Consider the following 16763-nt stretch of genomic DNA (forward strand, 5'->3'; position numbering starts at 1 on the left):
GTCCAGTAGCCACAGAGAAGTGTTTCTGGGGGAGGCATGGTGGGAAGTACTTTTGTGGGGTTATTTTGTTTGTGTATCACCAAAAAAATTTTGCTGGTTTTGACCCCCGATAAGTCATTATTTGATGTACACTTGCCCTTACAACTCTTTCAGTCATTGGTCCACCATTGAACTGTATTGTGTTTTTGTGATAAACTGGCATAACTTTTGCGGTGCTGTTCCTTCTGTGTTGTTAGGCTTGTTTCTATTTGCTGGGTGGTGGATGTAACTTCTCATTCCCTGTGATTTTTTTAGATGCCATATTTTAAGAAGGGGGTTATGTAATAATAACATAGGATTTTTTTTTTAATAGATCCCAAGTATAGTTTTGCTGTCTTTTTTGTTGTCTTGTTTGTTTTTTTCAACAGACGATTCAGTTTAGTAACCTGTTTCAGGCCATGGGTCTAGATTTTCTTAGAACTGTGTTTTAAGTGGCATTGGTACAAACTCAGAAGCTAACTAAATTGTATTTTGTTGCTTGCTTGCTTTCTTTTCTCTTTTTTTTTTTTTTTTTTTTTTTTTGGTAGTACTGCTAGCTATTGATATGTGAGAGCAGAAGATAAAGAACTGTGTCCTTGGTCTTCCTTGCATTGCTGGGTCTTATAAATAAGAATGTTATTTTGTGTTTTTGCTGTGTTTTTATGCAGCACTATCACATCTAGGATTGGAAAAGAATACCAAAATTGACCTATTTTCTGTAGAAATTTAGCAGCCAGACCTGAAATACAGACATGTTTATTCTTGGGTACTTGATAAGTTACCTAGAGTAACTAATATACAGCATTTGTACTTTTCTATGATAATGGGAAAGTTAGTATTTCTAAGTATTTCCTTCAAACTTAATATTTAAATTGTATTAACTAGTTCCTTGTCAATTCTGTTACCTTCTAGCAACTTACTGTGATAAGTTATTTTTTAAAGTAACATGATTATCAGTAGATACTTCAAAGAAATCCTGCGTAGTTATTTATAAATGTCAGATAATCTTTGGTTATTGTATTGCAGGGTTGGCTAGTAGATCTTATCAACAAATTTGGCACATTAAATGGATTTCAGATCTTGCATGATCGCTTCATGAGTGGATCAGCATTGAATGTTCAGATAATTGCAGCTCTCATCAAGTAAGTTTTTAAAGAATGTTTTACATATTTGGGAAAGTTGAACTATGTTAAATAAAAATATGAAGTTAGCACAAAAATTAGTGTTTCATTGAAGCACTCTCTTGCCACATCTTATTTTTTAAATAGATCCCTTTAATTTCGTGTGTTAGTAAGCAGACTTGAATTTCTAGAATTAATTGCTCCTTACTATCTTAATATTACACAACTATTAATTGTGGCATTTTGATTGATTTTTTTTATTTCTTTCCTTTTAGGCCATTTGGACAATGTTACGAATTTCTAACATTGCATACAGTGAAGAAATACTTCCTTCCAATTATAGAAATGGTTCCACAATTTTTAGAAAATCTAACAGATGATGAACTGAAAAAAGAAGCAAAGAATGAAGCCAAAAATGATGCTCTATCAATGATAATCAAATCTCTAAAGAACTTAGCTTCAAGAGTTCCAGGACAAGAAGAAACTGTAAAAAACTTAGAAATATTTAGGTTAAAAATGATTCTTAGGTAAGATGCTACTCCTAATATGATATGCTGCTGTTGATATTTTTTTCACACTAACTACATTCAATTTGTCTTACAGGTTATTACAAATTTCTTCTTTCAATGGTAAAATGAATGCACTAAATGAAGTTAACAAAGTAATATCCAGTGTATCATATTATACTCACCGGCATGGTAATCCTGAAGAGGAAGAATGGCTTACAGCTGAAAGAATGGCAGTAAGTTCTCTTCCCCATAAATTATTGAGGAGACTTTCTTCCTCCTTATTGTACTCCTATTAACTGTAGAATGGGTCCTGCACACTGCTAATTTTGCTGTGTAATATTCTAAACATCATGGTAATAAGTCATTTAAGTAGTAGTCTTTCTGTTAAAAATTGCTGCATTTGTTCCAAAACTTGTGTTAAATATTTTCTGTGCTACAAAAATACTGCATTAAAAAGAGATCCTTGAATAGCATGGTTTCTATATAGTGTTTAAAAAGAAAATGAAAAAACTGAATCACACCAGTTTCATCTTTTGAAACTTTAGTGACACCAGACCTAAAAATGGGTATTCGTTAAATAAATGTTTGTTGAAATAAGAATGTAGTCCTGTTGTGCATCAAATAATTTTTTTCTAGTCAGAATTCTGAGTAATCATTCTGCATTTCATTTTTCAGAAGTTGAAATGTGTAAAAAATGTTGATTCGTATTCTTTGATAAAGGAAACTCTAGACATTCCCTTTTGTGATTGTTTAATATTCAAATACTTCAGATATCCTTCTGCGCTTGTGTGTGCGTGTAGCTAACTAATAAAATGAGAGTGTATAAAGTTAAGAATTTAATTCTTCTTTTAAACTTTGTGGAACTTGAAGTTATTTTTTCACCATTGGTCAACATCGTAGCTAGTTACTGGCCTGTAATCTGCAGAAGAACTGCTGGCAAAAAAAGAAATTATTGCAAAATTTGACCTTTTCAATAAATAGAAGGAAATGCTTTTTTCACACATTCCTTGTAGTTAGTCATCTCAGACAAGGCCTCTGTTTTCAAGTAAAAATATCTAGATTTCAGGATTTTATGAGACTAGATTGAATGCTTTTCTTCTGTAGTCAAGGATACTGTATTTGATACAACACTTGTTTTCTGACATTAGAATGCTGCTTTACTTCAGTTGGTGTATGAAGCTATTTTCAGGCAATTACACCACTGGGAAAAATGCATCTACTTAAATATTGCTTGAATATTTGCCTCTAATTCAATTATTATTAACACCGATTCTTTTTTTTAAGAGAAAATTAGATATAAACACCTTCTTGACTGCATCTTCATAGCTTTTCCCAATTGGAACATTGTGTATAAAAACATCAATATGTAACAAATTGAACTTTTTAGCCTAAATATTATTAGTAGCACTTGAGTAATTCGAGATGACACTACTTTCTTTTTATAATCAGGAATGGATCCAGCAGAATAATATTTTATCAATTGTGTTGAGAGATAGTCTTCATCAACCTCAATATGTAGAGAAGTTAGAGAAGATTCTTCGTTTTGTCATCAAAGAAAAAGCCCTCACTTTGCAGGATCTTGACAACATTTGGGCTGCACAGGTAAAGTATTAAGCTGTAGTCCACTCTGGTGCAGGAGTAAACTTGTTCTGTGTCATGAACTGAAATGACTTGTGCTTCTTATGACTGGTATTAGACAAAACTTAAGAAAAATCTGCAAATAGTGTTTTGTTTTGGGCACAGGACTGGGCAGTCCCACATGCCATAAGTCAAGTAAGTGGGACAGAAGACCGTCTTGGCAAACGGGACTCTACTTGGAATTCAAGCAGTTAAAGAAAATGTATGATCTCTCTAATCAATGTCAGGCCACACAGGAAGATTACAGAGCTGCAGTTTATACTTGCAGGAAGAAAACAAAGGCCAAAGCTCAACCAGAGTTAAGTCTGGCTGGTGATGTTCTAGAGAGCAAGGAAAGCTTTTTAAATTGTGTTAATGGCAGGAGGAGGTTTAGGGAAAATGATTGTTCGTTACTGGATGATGCTGTTCTTCTGCATTTCTGCAGCCCCACTTGGAGTGTTTTTTGCAATTCTGAGCTCAATAGTTTAAAAAAAACAAAAACAAACAAACAAAAAAAAATATTAAGATACTTAACTGTGTCCAGAGGAAGGCAACAAAGCTGATAGAACAGCTGGAAGGCATGTGTTATGAGAAGAAGCTAAGGGCACTGGACTTGTAAAGGCTCAGAGTTCTTCAGTGTTCTCTCCTTTTCTGAGAAGGGCAAGTGGGGAGAGAGGTACTCATCTTTCCCTCATGTTATCTAGTGACAAGATGCTTGAGAGTGGCTCAAAGTTGCATCAGACTGGATGTTAGGATCAACTTCTTTTCCATGAGGGTGGTCAAACACTGGATCAGGCTTGCTGGAGATGTGGCTGATGACCTGTGCCTGTCATTGAGGCATTTGGATAATGCCCTAAATGATATGTTTTAATGTTTTTTGGTGTGTTTTTTTTTTTTTAATGTTATTAAGTGTTTAGAAACCCTCAAGCTTGAGCAAAGTCTAAGTTATTGAAAAAAAATATGTGTGTGTGTGTGTATAGATAGATAGATGAGGATTTAATGTTTTAAAATACATCAAGAATATGTGTTGTTCTGTAAATTCACCACAGTTGTACAGCTTTTTCCCTGTGAAGGGAACTGTTTAATAAGGCTTATAATAACGATTGTTCTAGATCTTGTTTAACAGCAAGTTCTTTGATCTGTGTTCTAATAATTGGGTTGTTCTGTTTGTGGGGCTTTTTTGTTTGTTTGTTTTTTTCAAAAATTGTAAATTTTGGAATATTTACTTGTTCACTTAAATGATCATTGAAGCTGGACTTCTTAGTTGTGTGTACTGCGTGAAGTTAGTTTACATAAAGGGCAGTTAAAAGGACAAAATGATAATTAAATGTTGAGTAGTCAGAAAATAAAGGGTAGTTTTAGGATAGCAATAAGCATCAGTGAATTTATTTGCGAACAAGGATATATTTATAGTAAAGCTCTAAATATAATTGTATAAGACCTAATATCATTTCTACTATAGGAAGGAAGGCTACATCCTGGTTTGAAGACAGAGAGCTAATACAGGAATTGAGTGATAGTATATCCCTTCTTTCCTTGTCTTCACGCTCTTCTGAACACTCTTCTCTTTGACTTAAATGAATTTGCCCAGGTGTCCCTGTTTTCAGGCACGTCGTTTTCAGGTTACTTTTAAACTACTTGGTACTCCAGGTAACATAGTGAAGGGTTGATTTTTTTCAGATTTCTAGTGTTTCAGGCTGGATACCTGGGCTGAAGTCAATGGGATAAGGTTCAGCAAGACTAAATGCTGGGTCCTGCACAACCCCAGGCAACGCAACAGGCTTGAGGGAGAGTGGCTGGAAGACTGCATAGAGGAAATGGACCTGGGGGTATTGATTGATGCTTGGCTGAACATGAGCCAGCAGTGTGCCTGGGTGGCCAAGAAGGCCATGGTATCCTGGTTTGCATCAGTAATGGTGTTGCCAGCAGGAACAGGGAAGGATTGTCCCCCTATGCTCAGCTCTGGTGAGGCCACACCTCAAGTACTGTGTCCAGTTTTCAGCCCCACACTGTAAGAAAGACATTGAGGCCCTGGAGCGGGTTCAAAGAAAGGCAACAAAGCTGGTGAGGGGTCTGGAGCACAGGGCTTATGAGGAGCAGCTGAAGGAGCTGGGAATGTTCAGCCTGGAGAAGAGGAGGCTCAGGGGTGACCTTACTGCTCTCTATAACTTCCTGAAGGGAGTTGTAGTGAGCTGGGGGTCGGCCTCTTCTCTCATGTAACAGGTGATAGGACCAGAGGGAATGGCTTCAAGCTGCACCAGGGGAGATTTAGGCTGGATGTTAGGAAGTACTGCTTTTCTGAAAGAGTGGTCAGGCAGTGGAATGGGCTGCCCAGGGAGGTGGTGGAGTCACCAGCCTTGGAGGTGTTCAAGGAACATTTGGACATTGTGTTGAAGGACATGGTTTAGTGGGAGGTATTGGTGATTGGTGGATGGTTGGACTTGGGGATCCTGTGGGTCTTTTCCAACCTTGGTGATGCTATGATTCTATAGTAACTGCACAGGCAAGGAGACTTTTTTTTTTTTTTTTTTTTTTTCCCCTAGTTATCCCCAAATGTCATTCAGGAAATTAAAAAATGTAGCTTAGAGTAGTATGTGGATCACTTGAATGAAGGTCTATGACCATACTATTTGCTTTTGCTTGTGGTCTGTAGAAGTTTCCAAACAATCTTGGCAGAAGGAAAGACTTAAAAAAGTAATTATACTACTAGTAGACTTGTATTAGCTTTATTAGAGCCTCACCTGCTATAGGAAAAAGTAACTGAAATTTGGAAAAAATTTTCCAAGCAGTTAAATATTATTGCTTAGTGCCCCTGAAATTTGGGATGTATGGATAAGCTAGTTTAAGCCATGCTTACGTTGTTCCAGAAGAGTGTGAGCATGTTTTGCAACCCTTGAAAGATAGGGGAAGTACACTCCAGCAGTTGCAAAATAAGTTCAGGAATAAATCTTTCATGCCCTCAAATACTTGGCTTGCTCTGCTCATTCCTTTTTTGCTTTCTGTTAGATAGTTGCCACGGTGCACTTGCAGGTTTGTCTAGCTTTTTTTTTTTTTTTTTTTTTTTTTCCATTGAAATTTGGATTCAGTAGGCCTTATTCAGGTAGATGTTTTCACCGTGGCTTTGCCCATGGAATTTAATCAGATAAAGGGGTAAGAATAAATCTGCTAATATGGAATGATTTTTTTTTTTTCCCTCTTCATTACTGTACATGTTTATAAGTTCTTATTAAATAAGTGCTTCTCAGAGCAGGTGGAGCACGAAAGTCAGTAGTGAGGAGTTGATTTACTTGGTAGCTTTATATAACAGGCAGGCTATTTTAACTCTGACTCAGTGCAGTACTGATGTGGTTCTGCTTTCAGACTGGAGCCATTATGTTTTTGCCTAGGTTTAGAGGTTGAGCAGGTACAAATATACAATTAATGATATAAAAGTGCTCTGAGAATCTCAGCATACAATAAGAATTAAAGAAGAAAAAGTTCATGAGAAGTAACAAAAGCATGCTACTTATGGCTTTAGAAGGCAGCATAAGTTTTACTGATGTTTTCCATTGTCTTAAAAAATCAGCACTCAAAATCAAAGTATATTGGATTTGAAGAATAATGATGTATCTAAAGGCAGGCATGAAGTTGCAGCCCCTGCAAGAATCCATCCAGTTGGACAAGGAATAAAAGTTCCATTACTGATACTCCAAAGTATTTAACTAGAACTTTAGGCTTCCCTGTTTCCATACAGCAAGTTCACAGGGTCACACTCTGGATTCCTTATCTCCTCCTGTGTTATACAGCTCAGTGATACTTCTTTCATATGTCAATCTAGAGATGCTCTTCAGTTTTGTATGCTGTTCGTTTTTCTTTCTATCCACAAAGTAGCCTGATGAAAGAGGGGAAAAAAAAAAAAAAAGTAGATGATCTCAAAATTGAGTGCTGCAAATGGTTTAGTAATTCCCTTTCTCCTAATCTGACACAGAAATAAATGTTACAGCTTTCTTTGGTAAATGTAGGGCACGCAATTAAGATTTCTAAGATGCAGCGTATTAGTTTATTTTCTGCTGTTTTTAAGTGAACCACTGATGTGAGCTTTAAGTGATTTTCAAAACTGCTTATGCATCCATTTTTAATATTGTACTGGATTAATTGCATCAGAGGGTTGTTTTTTTCTATGTATGTTTTTAATTTTTATTCTCTGCTTAGAGGAAGTTTTTCTACAATAAATCAGCTATTGATTCACACAGTCTGAAGTTGTTTTTCATGAGTGCAGATCCAAAGTATGGAATGCATTTATCCTACTGGGAATTGAAGGAAAACTCACACAGTGTTAAAAGTCAGCCATTTTTTTCTTCCTCCTTAAATGTTAAAATGATGATACACAAACTGATTAAAAATGCTACCAAGTATGTAACTCAACACCTTGACAGTAGTAGTTCAGTTGCTATATTTTTATAAAGTTATAAGGTTCTGCTTCATTTCAAAATGCTGTCTTCTAACAAGTTGTTAATGAAACTGCTAGCACAAAGGAAATATTTCAGAAATACTAAAAATTGTTTTACAGCTTAAATTCAGTGAAATACATTAAAGCAGGTTTTGAATACTTAAGAAAAAACTGTGTTAAAATGTTTATTTGTAAATTAAAATACATTTACAAACTTTCTTGTACTATCCTGTCATGATATAAAAATGAATGCTGCGATGATGCAGTATTCCTCTTACAAAGTAAATACGCATTTGCAGTGTGTGCACTTGAATACTTACATACCAAATAAATCCAAATACTGTGATTTCCAGTGAAGTCAGTACCAGTTTGCCCACAACACTGGACGTTCTTGCTAGCCACTACAGATGGCCTTCTTGTAAAAACAATAGAGGATATGTTAGTACTTAATAAGAGGATGTCTTAGTACTTAATATTAATTGTTACAGATGTTGATCGATTTTGTTGTCTTAACAGGCAGGAAAACATGAAGCCATTGTAAAGAATGTACATGACCTCCTTGCAAAATTAGCTTGGGATTTCTCTCCTGAACAGCTTGATCACTTGTTCGATTGTTTTAAGGTAACTCTGCATGTTTTGGTTATATTCAGGAAATGGGTTGCACTTCCAAGAAGCAGCTATGTCCAGTCTGTTTTGCCTACTAATGAACTAGTTAGTGGTGTATTGTTAAGTTTTACAGGCGTATCTGCGATGTTTATTTAAAGATCCTTAAAGTCTCAAAGTTGAGTACATCTTATCTGTAAGTGCTAGAACTGCTCAATTTTGACTTACACATTGCAATTATTTTTAACGAAAGAAATATGACAGCTGTTTATATAGTTGCATCTTTTTATTTTCTGCTTCATATTTACAGTTCAGATTATAATGTATGAAATTAAAAAGCGCGGTTTTCATATTGAGTAAAATCTTTCTTTAGGCAAGTTGGACAAATGCAAGCAAAAAACAGCGTGAGAAGCTACTCGAGTTAATCCGTCGTCTCGCAGAAGATGACAAGGACGGCGTGATGGCACACAAAGTGCTGAACCTTTTGTGGAATTTGGCTCACAGTGATGACGTACCAGTTGATATCATGGACCAGGCTCTTAGTGCCCATATTAAAATCTTAGATTACAGCTGTTCACAGGTGGGTAATCTGGTATGATTTTGTTGCAAAATCATTAACTAACAGTTTCATTTTACCCCCTGTGGAAAGTTTGTGGTATTTGATAATTTAATAAAAGAGTTCTTTATAATGAAATGAAAGAATGAATATTCAGGCATTTCTTAAAATGTGACAATGTATTTTAAATAGCACACTTGTGGCTTTAATTGGAGAGTGAAATAGAGATTTTCCTGTCTTGTGTGCAACTACTAAAGCAATTGGCAATATACTATAATAACCATATGTGAATTGCCAAGAAACCAATCAAAGTAAGTAGGAGAAGCATCTCTCCATTCATCTTCTGAATTAGAGAAGGAGATGTCTTCTATCTTTGCTATTCCCCAAACTTTTATGCTAATTTGTCTTTTCAATAAGTCCTTACATGCCTTAGTTAATACCAGAAAAGGCCTAGCAACAGACACTGAAAACTACTACTGTCTTTTTTTTTTTTTAACAGCCATTGACATGTTTTTTTCTTAGTTAAGAAACTGCTCCTTATTGTTTCTTGGTATTTTGTAGCAATTTAGTCTGACCACTGAGTAGAAATAAGTGAAAGAAGAAGAAAAATTAATTTAAGACCACTGATCCTATCTGGCCATATGTAAATATAAGTGCTTGAGTGGATATAGCAGGCAGAGATACTGTATCATGGTAGTATCTTCCTAGCATGCAATCCTCTTTGGTTTAACTTACAAATGTATGCTTCAGAGCTCAGTTGAATGTAGTATTGCATAGCTGTGCGTATTTTGTGTTAGAAGCAGGTAAGTAGGGGGATGATTATGGTTTTTGAGATGCACTTAATTGCAAACGCTTGTTCTTTAAGGATCGAGATACACAAAAGATCCAGTGGATAGATCGTTTTATAGAAGAGCTTCGCACAAATGACAAATGGGTCATTCCTGCACTGAAACAGATTAGAGAAATTTGCAGTTTGTTTGGTGAAGCACCACAAAACTTGAGGTAAGAATGAAATGCAAGTACAGAACTGTCTCTTCAGCAGTGCATGGTGACAGGACAAGGAGAAACATCCACAAATTGAAGCATAAGAAGTTCCGCCCAAATGTGTGTAAGAACTTCTTCACAGTAAGGGTGATGGAGCAGTGGAACAGGCTGCCCAAAGCAGTTGTGGAGTCTCCTTCTCTGGAGATATTCAAGACCCACCTGGATGCCTACCTGTGTAACCTGTTCTAGGGAGCCTGCTTTGGCAGGGCGAGCTGGGCTACATGATCTCTAGTTGTCTCTTCCAGCCCCTACAGTTCTGTAATTCTGTGTTCCTTGTAAGTTGAAAAGGTAAGGATGATCAATTCTTTACAGGCTTTTTTTTTCTTTGTGGGGGTAGGGAGAACTTGAGTTAAATCATTTGTATTTGAAGATGCTTTTGGGTTTATTTTAATGTATATATAGACAGCATTCAAACACACAGTGTTTAGTGAGAAAGGTAGCATTTTTTTCTCAAACAGGCTTTTATTCATTTTTAGAATGGTAGATGTGTTGTTTATGGACTTCTATGCCTAACAGTGAAATTAGTACACGACGTATAAAGAATAAACATTATTTTGTGTGTAAGTTTAAAAAAAAAAAAAAAAAGTTTGGACTTGATAATATGTAGGAGCTGGGTTTCATTACACTATATTCTCTCTCACCACTGAAATTGAGAATATTTTTTATAGCCACATGAGTCAATAATGTTAATTAATTCTTTTGTTTTAATTTTTTGTAAGCAGGTAAATTATTCAAGACAGTATTATTGTCTGCTTACAAGAAAGATCAAGGAAGAAAAAAACCCCAAACCTTCAATTTAGCCAGCACTACTTTTACTGATACTGACTTAAAGGACCTGTGATAACATTGCTTTTCTAGCTATTAAAGGCTTCTTTATTAATTTAGTTTACAATATTTCTTGCTTTCATGATATTCTAATCCTTTACAGCTTTTCATTAATGATCATTTGAATTTTTTCTAGCAAGGTCACAAAGTTACCAACTTACTAGGATGTAAGTCAGCTTTTTGGTGTCTTAGAGTCCTTAAACTGTTACGTTCTTGAAGATCTAGGGGAATTGTAGCTATCTGGTTACTTGTGGTACCTGTTCAAGTGAGGCAGTTCTTGGTACGATGCTGTAACAAAGAAGCTTTGCTTTAATTTACTGAGTAGAGCTCATTCAAAGCACCAATTGAGTTTCTGCTCCAAATTAATCTTGGGAAGAACCTAACTTCTCTTTTTACTGTAAAAATTCAGGCTCCTTGTAAGTCAAGCAGTTAGATTACTGTCCATTTGTGAGATCATGTGTCCATTTATCACATTTCAAGGAAACCTTCACAAAGTAAAATATCAGTCTTATGCAGAATTTGAAAATATGTGGTTGGAAAGCAAACTTTGAAATAAAGGTTTTTTTAATCGAGGGACATATTTTTCTTCTTGTGAAGAAGCCCTTATTAGCAAGATACATTTGAGGGAATTCTTTAGTCAGATGTTACTGCAGTGGTGACTCAGACAATATAGTGAGTGAAAACATCTTTTTGAAGTAATTAATGACTTTCCCGTCCTCTGAACTTTCTGGTAACTCTTAACATTGATACCGTTTGGAAATTCTAATGCATGCAGTCTAATATTTAGCAGCTTAGAACTTTAATTTCTATCATCCTTTTAGAATTTGGGTTGAAAATAATTGTCACAAACATGTTTCAGTCTGTCTCAGAATCATTTCACTGAGCTTTCTGCATGCGATGTTCATTCTGTTATCCATGTACTACTCTTCAATTTATTGACTAGTAGAAAGTCACTCCAAAACAACTAAGGCTGCAGATGGTTTGCATAGATAAGTATAAGTTACCTTATGCCATTGGTATTGTAGAGATTCTTTTAGGGATCATTGAAGTGCTGCTGGTAAATTTTGAAGTTAAGCAAAGCGACAAACTGGTTATACAGTTGCTTTGGCAACATTTAAATTCCAAAAACACACGGCATTTCTTTGTGGAGTTTAGCTTAAGTAGAATTGCTGTAACATTAGAAAGTAATTATTGCATTGGTGGTAGGATACCTGTTACTATTAAGGAATAGTCAACTTCGTTACTCAGCAGACTGATTTTCAGTGTGTAAACAGTTGTCGTATTTTTCTGTGTTGGATGATGGGGAATGTCTCTTGTAAACCAGTCTTAGTTTGACCTGGATCTATCCTAGCAATATGAGATTAGTCTCCAAAATTACTTGTTGAGAAGAATAAACTGAATATTGGTAGGACCTTGTGCAAGAGTTAAGGAGTTTTGTGGCTGCATTAGGGCAGCAGTCAATTTGGCCTCAAGTTTTGTTTTGTTTTTTTAACCCAAAAGTAGAATTTGCTGTTTTCAGCCTGTTATTTACACTTCTAATATCTGTTTTTAATGTTTGGTCGTGTGTATTGGTCTAATAGAAGATCCATCAACTTTGAAAACTGAGTTATGTGCAGTATTACATTAAGCAAGTTATACGTGCAGATAAATAATCTTATTGTTTTAAAATAAATCCATTTAAATTAAGTATTTGGGACTTAGTCACTCTGTGAATAGTTATGAATAGTTTTCTAGCAAATAAAGATGCAGTTTAGTTATTGTATGCTCTTATTAGCATTGCCAAAGTATTTTGGCATCCATTTCAAAATGAATATTTTTTCTTGCTATACATTCTCTTTTAATACCCACTGAAGAGAACAGCAGTGAGAAGATGACAGTTTTGTTGTTAACATCAATTTTTCAATGCCCATCAACTTAATAGTAAAGCGGTATGTCACACAGAAGTGTCATCAATTAGCCCAACCTTAGATGCTTAATAGTAATTAATAATTCTTAATAATTCTGTAGTTTCATGTGAGTTTGTTTTAATTGAAGAAAGCAAGCTTGAAAAATCTTGTCAGATTAGCTTTTTTTCACGTTGCCTTGGACTCTGTCCTAACAGATGGCTAAACGAGCAGTATACGTGTTCCTCACAAATACTGTGCAACCACTCATAGCTCATAACTCTAGTTATTATAATTAAACTTTTTGAACTGGTTGCTAAGCAAAGTGAATCCAGGTATCCAAATTTACTATTTGTGCATGTGATTGAGGGGAGCGAGGAGAAGCGAAAAATACATCTTGGAAGATCTACTTATCTTTTGCAGGTCATGCGTTCCTATGGCTGTGTTTAATATTGGTACAAATGCATATTATTTTGAGTACATGAGTATATATGCCAGTAGCTTGATTCAGCAAAATATTCACTTGTTTGTGCTTTTTCCTTTGGTTTCATCATATGTATTTCCCAAAGTATCAGTTCTTTTTTTAATGTTGCCCTTTGTAAATGCATCTTCGTGTCTAGAGCTGACCTCCCAGGTAGCCACTGAAACACGCATCCAGTTTTCTGCTAGTTTTACTGCTAGTTTATGCTGAGCAAAGGGAGTTGACAGAGCTGGAATGAAGTATAACTGGAAGCTTCTCGCAGAGAAAACAAAGGATATTCTTTCTGTGTATATGAAGTTCTTTATATTTTCTGCCTTTGTGCTTTCATTTCACTTAAGCTTTTTAACACAATTTCTATTTGTTGCCTTTTTCAAAGTATTCTGGAAAACTCTACATGTTATGCAACTTAATATTTTGATGACTTCTCTGCTTCGCGTGCCAAATTCTCTTGGTAGCAGATAATATAGCTGGATATCTGCTAATTGCTTCTGTCTTTTAAACCCAGATTGACAGTGCTCTTTGGTCTGATGAATCAATTTAGCTGTTGTTGCATCTACAGTGAAATGTGTTTTTCAGATGCGTAATCAGTAACAGCTGGGACTGGAATCTCTTGCCTTCCCTACTGTTCTCAAAAGATGTTGTGATAACTGTAGAGTGTTGTAGGTATTGTGGTATGTAGACTTAAGTATCCAAAGAAGGTGTTAGTTCTACCAGTAATTTAGTCAGCTAATTCTGGAGTCTACTTTAAATGCTGAAGGAAAGAAGAATAGTTCTGAAATCTTGTTTAACTTCTTCTTGGACAGCTTATGGGGTCAGCAGAAAAGCAGTACAACAAATAGCTGCTTTTTTTCCCTCTCTCTCTCTCTTGGGAGAACTGTGCAAATTGGTGTTAGTCATGCAGATGATACTGAGTGCCCTGGAGGAGCTAAGGTTCTAGGGTTATTCTGCAGGGGTGATTAGTCCCATGCTCTAGAATTTGATAGTGTTCATAGCATGTGGTTTTGGACTCTAAAACTGCATCGTATTTATCTGCTCAGATGCTTTGATATTTTTTATACATACTGCAGCTGTGCCATCCTTGTTAAGTAACTACTGTTAATAACTGCTAAAACTACTGTTGTTTTCAGAAGAGGAAAAAAGAATACTGTCAGAGAATTAATACTCTGCATGTTGTAGATACTTTATCAGAACTTGAAACTTGCATTAAAGGCATGGATTTCCTAAATACATTTATGAACTGTTACATCCAAATCCTCTGTGCTTTTCTGACAACGTTTGTATTTTAATTTCAGTCAAACACAGCGAAGTCCCCATGTGTTTTACCGACATGACTTAATCAATCAACTTCAGCACAATCATGCCCTAGTGACATTAGTTGCGGAAAATCTGTCTGCCTATATGGAAAGCATGAGGCAGTATGCTAAAGGTAAGTTTTAAATAAAAAATCAGCCTCGTAAAATAGTGTGTGAGAGCTCCAGTTGAAAATGAAGTTGAAAGCAGATTCTCTTCACGAAGTAACTGTCGTTGTTCATTTGTTTATTTTAGAACGTTTGTGAGTTTGATGGCCTTTGGGGTGTTGTCAGACTGGTCAAGAAAAACTTGAAACTGTTTTTATTCATGATCCCAATTATCAGGAAGTGACTGTTCTTGTTTATCTGTGGACTGGTAATCTTGCCCTACTTAGGCTAGAGTGGTTATTTTTGTGGAAAGTCCTAATAATAATCTTGGATTTTCTTCCACATCTGTTTTGCATTTTTTAGAATCCTTTGAGAAGTTCTTTAATCACTTCTGTTATTTGTTTTGTTTTTCTTTAACCATACAGTTCAATTTCTGTTTAGCTCTCCCTGTATTCGTTAACAGCAATACTGTGGCAGCACACTGTGCAAGTATTTCAGCATAGACTCAACCCTGTGCCGTTTTACCCTCTTAACCTTGAAGGAAGCTAGCTTTCTAGCTACTGAAGTAGGGAAATGAGAACGTTGGATATGGACCTTCCCTTTGATACTGTACTGCAGTACTCTATATTAAACAAAGCCAATGAAATAGAGAAGGAAATTTCACTCTTTCACTGACGGAAACTAGGGACCATTCTACTCTGGAGTAGAGTGCTACCAGGCTTTCAGTTGCATCTCAAAAGTGACAAGTAGTGAATTTAGTGCTGATCAGAGAAGACAGGGTATGTGCATACTGCAATGTGTATTTGTGTGTGGGTATCTTTTCCTATGCCTACATCCCTTTACTTCTGCAATTGATTAGTTTTGGAGTACCCAATATAAATACCTAAGATAAGTCTCTGAAGACTTGTCTTAATAGTGGTGCAGTGTGAAGAAGACAGCTTCAGCTTGGTACGGGTCGATGAAAACATTTAAGCCGCATCTGTGTGCCGCAGTAGCAATGTTTGGCTGTTCAGTGAGGGAGAGTTTACCCTAACTGGAGTTATTTTGTTAATGATAACATTGTTCTAGTTAGTATTAAAATGTTACTAAGTGCTTTATTCTCTTCTCAAGCAACAGTGTCTTAAGCTTAATCTTGTCTGAGAAGGTGGAATACAATATATGTTATTCTGTATAACTACTGTAAACTGTTAAGGTATGCAAAAGTGATGTAAAAACAGTTCTATTTATAATGAGCTTCTGTCTCTTAACTGTGTGGATAACTCAATTTTCTTTGGCTTTGGCCAGCGATGAAAATCTAGGGTTCAGCCTTAGAGTTATGAAGGAAACGTAATCAGCAACTATATTCCAGTGCAATTTTGTGTTTGTCCAAAAATAGCCTACACACGTTATTCAAAAATGAACTGTCATCCATTAACTTTAATTTTTAACTCTGAAATGAAAAGGTCATTTTTGACAACATTTACCTATCAAATGGTCAACGACTTTGGCAGAAAATTTAAGCTAGTATTTTGCAGTCTTTTTTTCTTCAGCCAAACAGCACATCCCATTTTCCTGCTCCACCCACCTCATTCTTCACACACACTGTGACTCTTAATGAAGTAGTAATTTAATTATCTCTAGCACAGCAGGAATTAAAAACGTGTGGAGTATAACTGGTATGTACTCAAAAAGCAATTAAATTGAGATGAAGCTGCTGCAGAACTGCTTCCCATTTGCAACAAAGTGCAAAAACAGAGGAACAGTAATATTTTTTTTCTTTTTTCCTGTAAGCTATGAATGCCTCATCCTCAGAGGGAGATGTTCAAGGCCAGACTGGACAGGGCTTTGGGCAGCCTGATCTAGTGAGAGCTGTTCCCTGCCTGTGACAGGATGGTTGGAACTGGATTATCTTTAAGGTCCCTTCCAGCTCAGGCTGTTCTGTGATTCTTTTTCTGCTGTCTTTATACTGAACTTGCTCCTTCCCCCAGCTCTGAAGAGTTGGGGAGAAGTCGACAGTCCTCTGTGAGCTAAGGTGACTGGTATTGTATTATTATCCTGAAAAAGGGCATTGTTGTGGTTTTTTTTTGTTTTTTTTTTTAAGTAACCATATGTTATATCATTAATTGTATGTGTCTCTGCTTATTCTATCTCTTCTTAATGTAGACACTTTCAGTTTTCTTTTGCGCTGGTTAATATTATCTTGGTGACAAACAATGCTGTTCAGATGCTGAGTTGATATATGAATGATAGAAGATCTTAATTCTAAATACTTGAAATTTGTTTGTCATAAACTTTGCAAAC

The 16763-nt window shown here is 35.8% G+C and overlaps 1 protein-coding gene across 4 annotated transcripts in view; it reads left to right on the forward strand.

Moving 5' to 3' along the window:
* The window catches only part of USP9X (ubiquitin specific peptidase 9 X-linked), a 98236-nt gene that overhangs the window by 34240 nt on the left and 47233 nt on the right, over positions 1-16763 (forward strand). For all 4 annotated transcript variants that reach the window (XM_042866497.1, XM_042866498.1, XM_042866499.1 and 1 more), the window contains exons 7-14: positions 1045-1160; positions 1415-1666; positions 1743-1881; positions 3098-3250; positions 8211-8315; positions 8671-8877; positions 9719-9855; positions 14379-14512. In XM_042866497.1, the coding sequence (XP_042722431.1) occupies positions 1045-1160; positions 1415-1666; positions 1743-1881; positions 3098-3250; positions 8211-8315; positions 8671-8877; positions 9719-9855; positions 14379-14512 (1243 nt within the window). The remainder of the gene's footprint in view (positions 1-1044; positions 1161-1414; positions 1667-1742; positions 1882-3097; positions 3251-8210; positions 8316-8670; positions 8878-9718; positions 9856-14378; positions 14513-16763) is intronic.

This window comes from Lagopus leucura, unplaced genomic scaffold (assembly GCF_019238085.1).
Source record: "Lagopus leucura isolate 7727_CA_CO unplaced genomic scaffold, USGS_WTPT01 Super-Scaffold_100001, whole genome shotgun sequence".
NCBI lineage: Eukaryota > Metazoa > Chordata > Aves > Galliformes > Phasianidae > Lagopus > Lagopus leucura.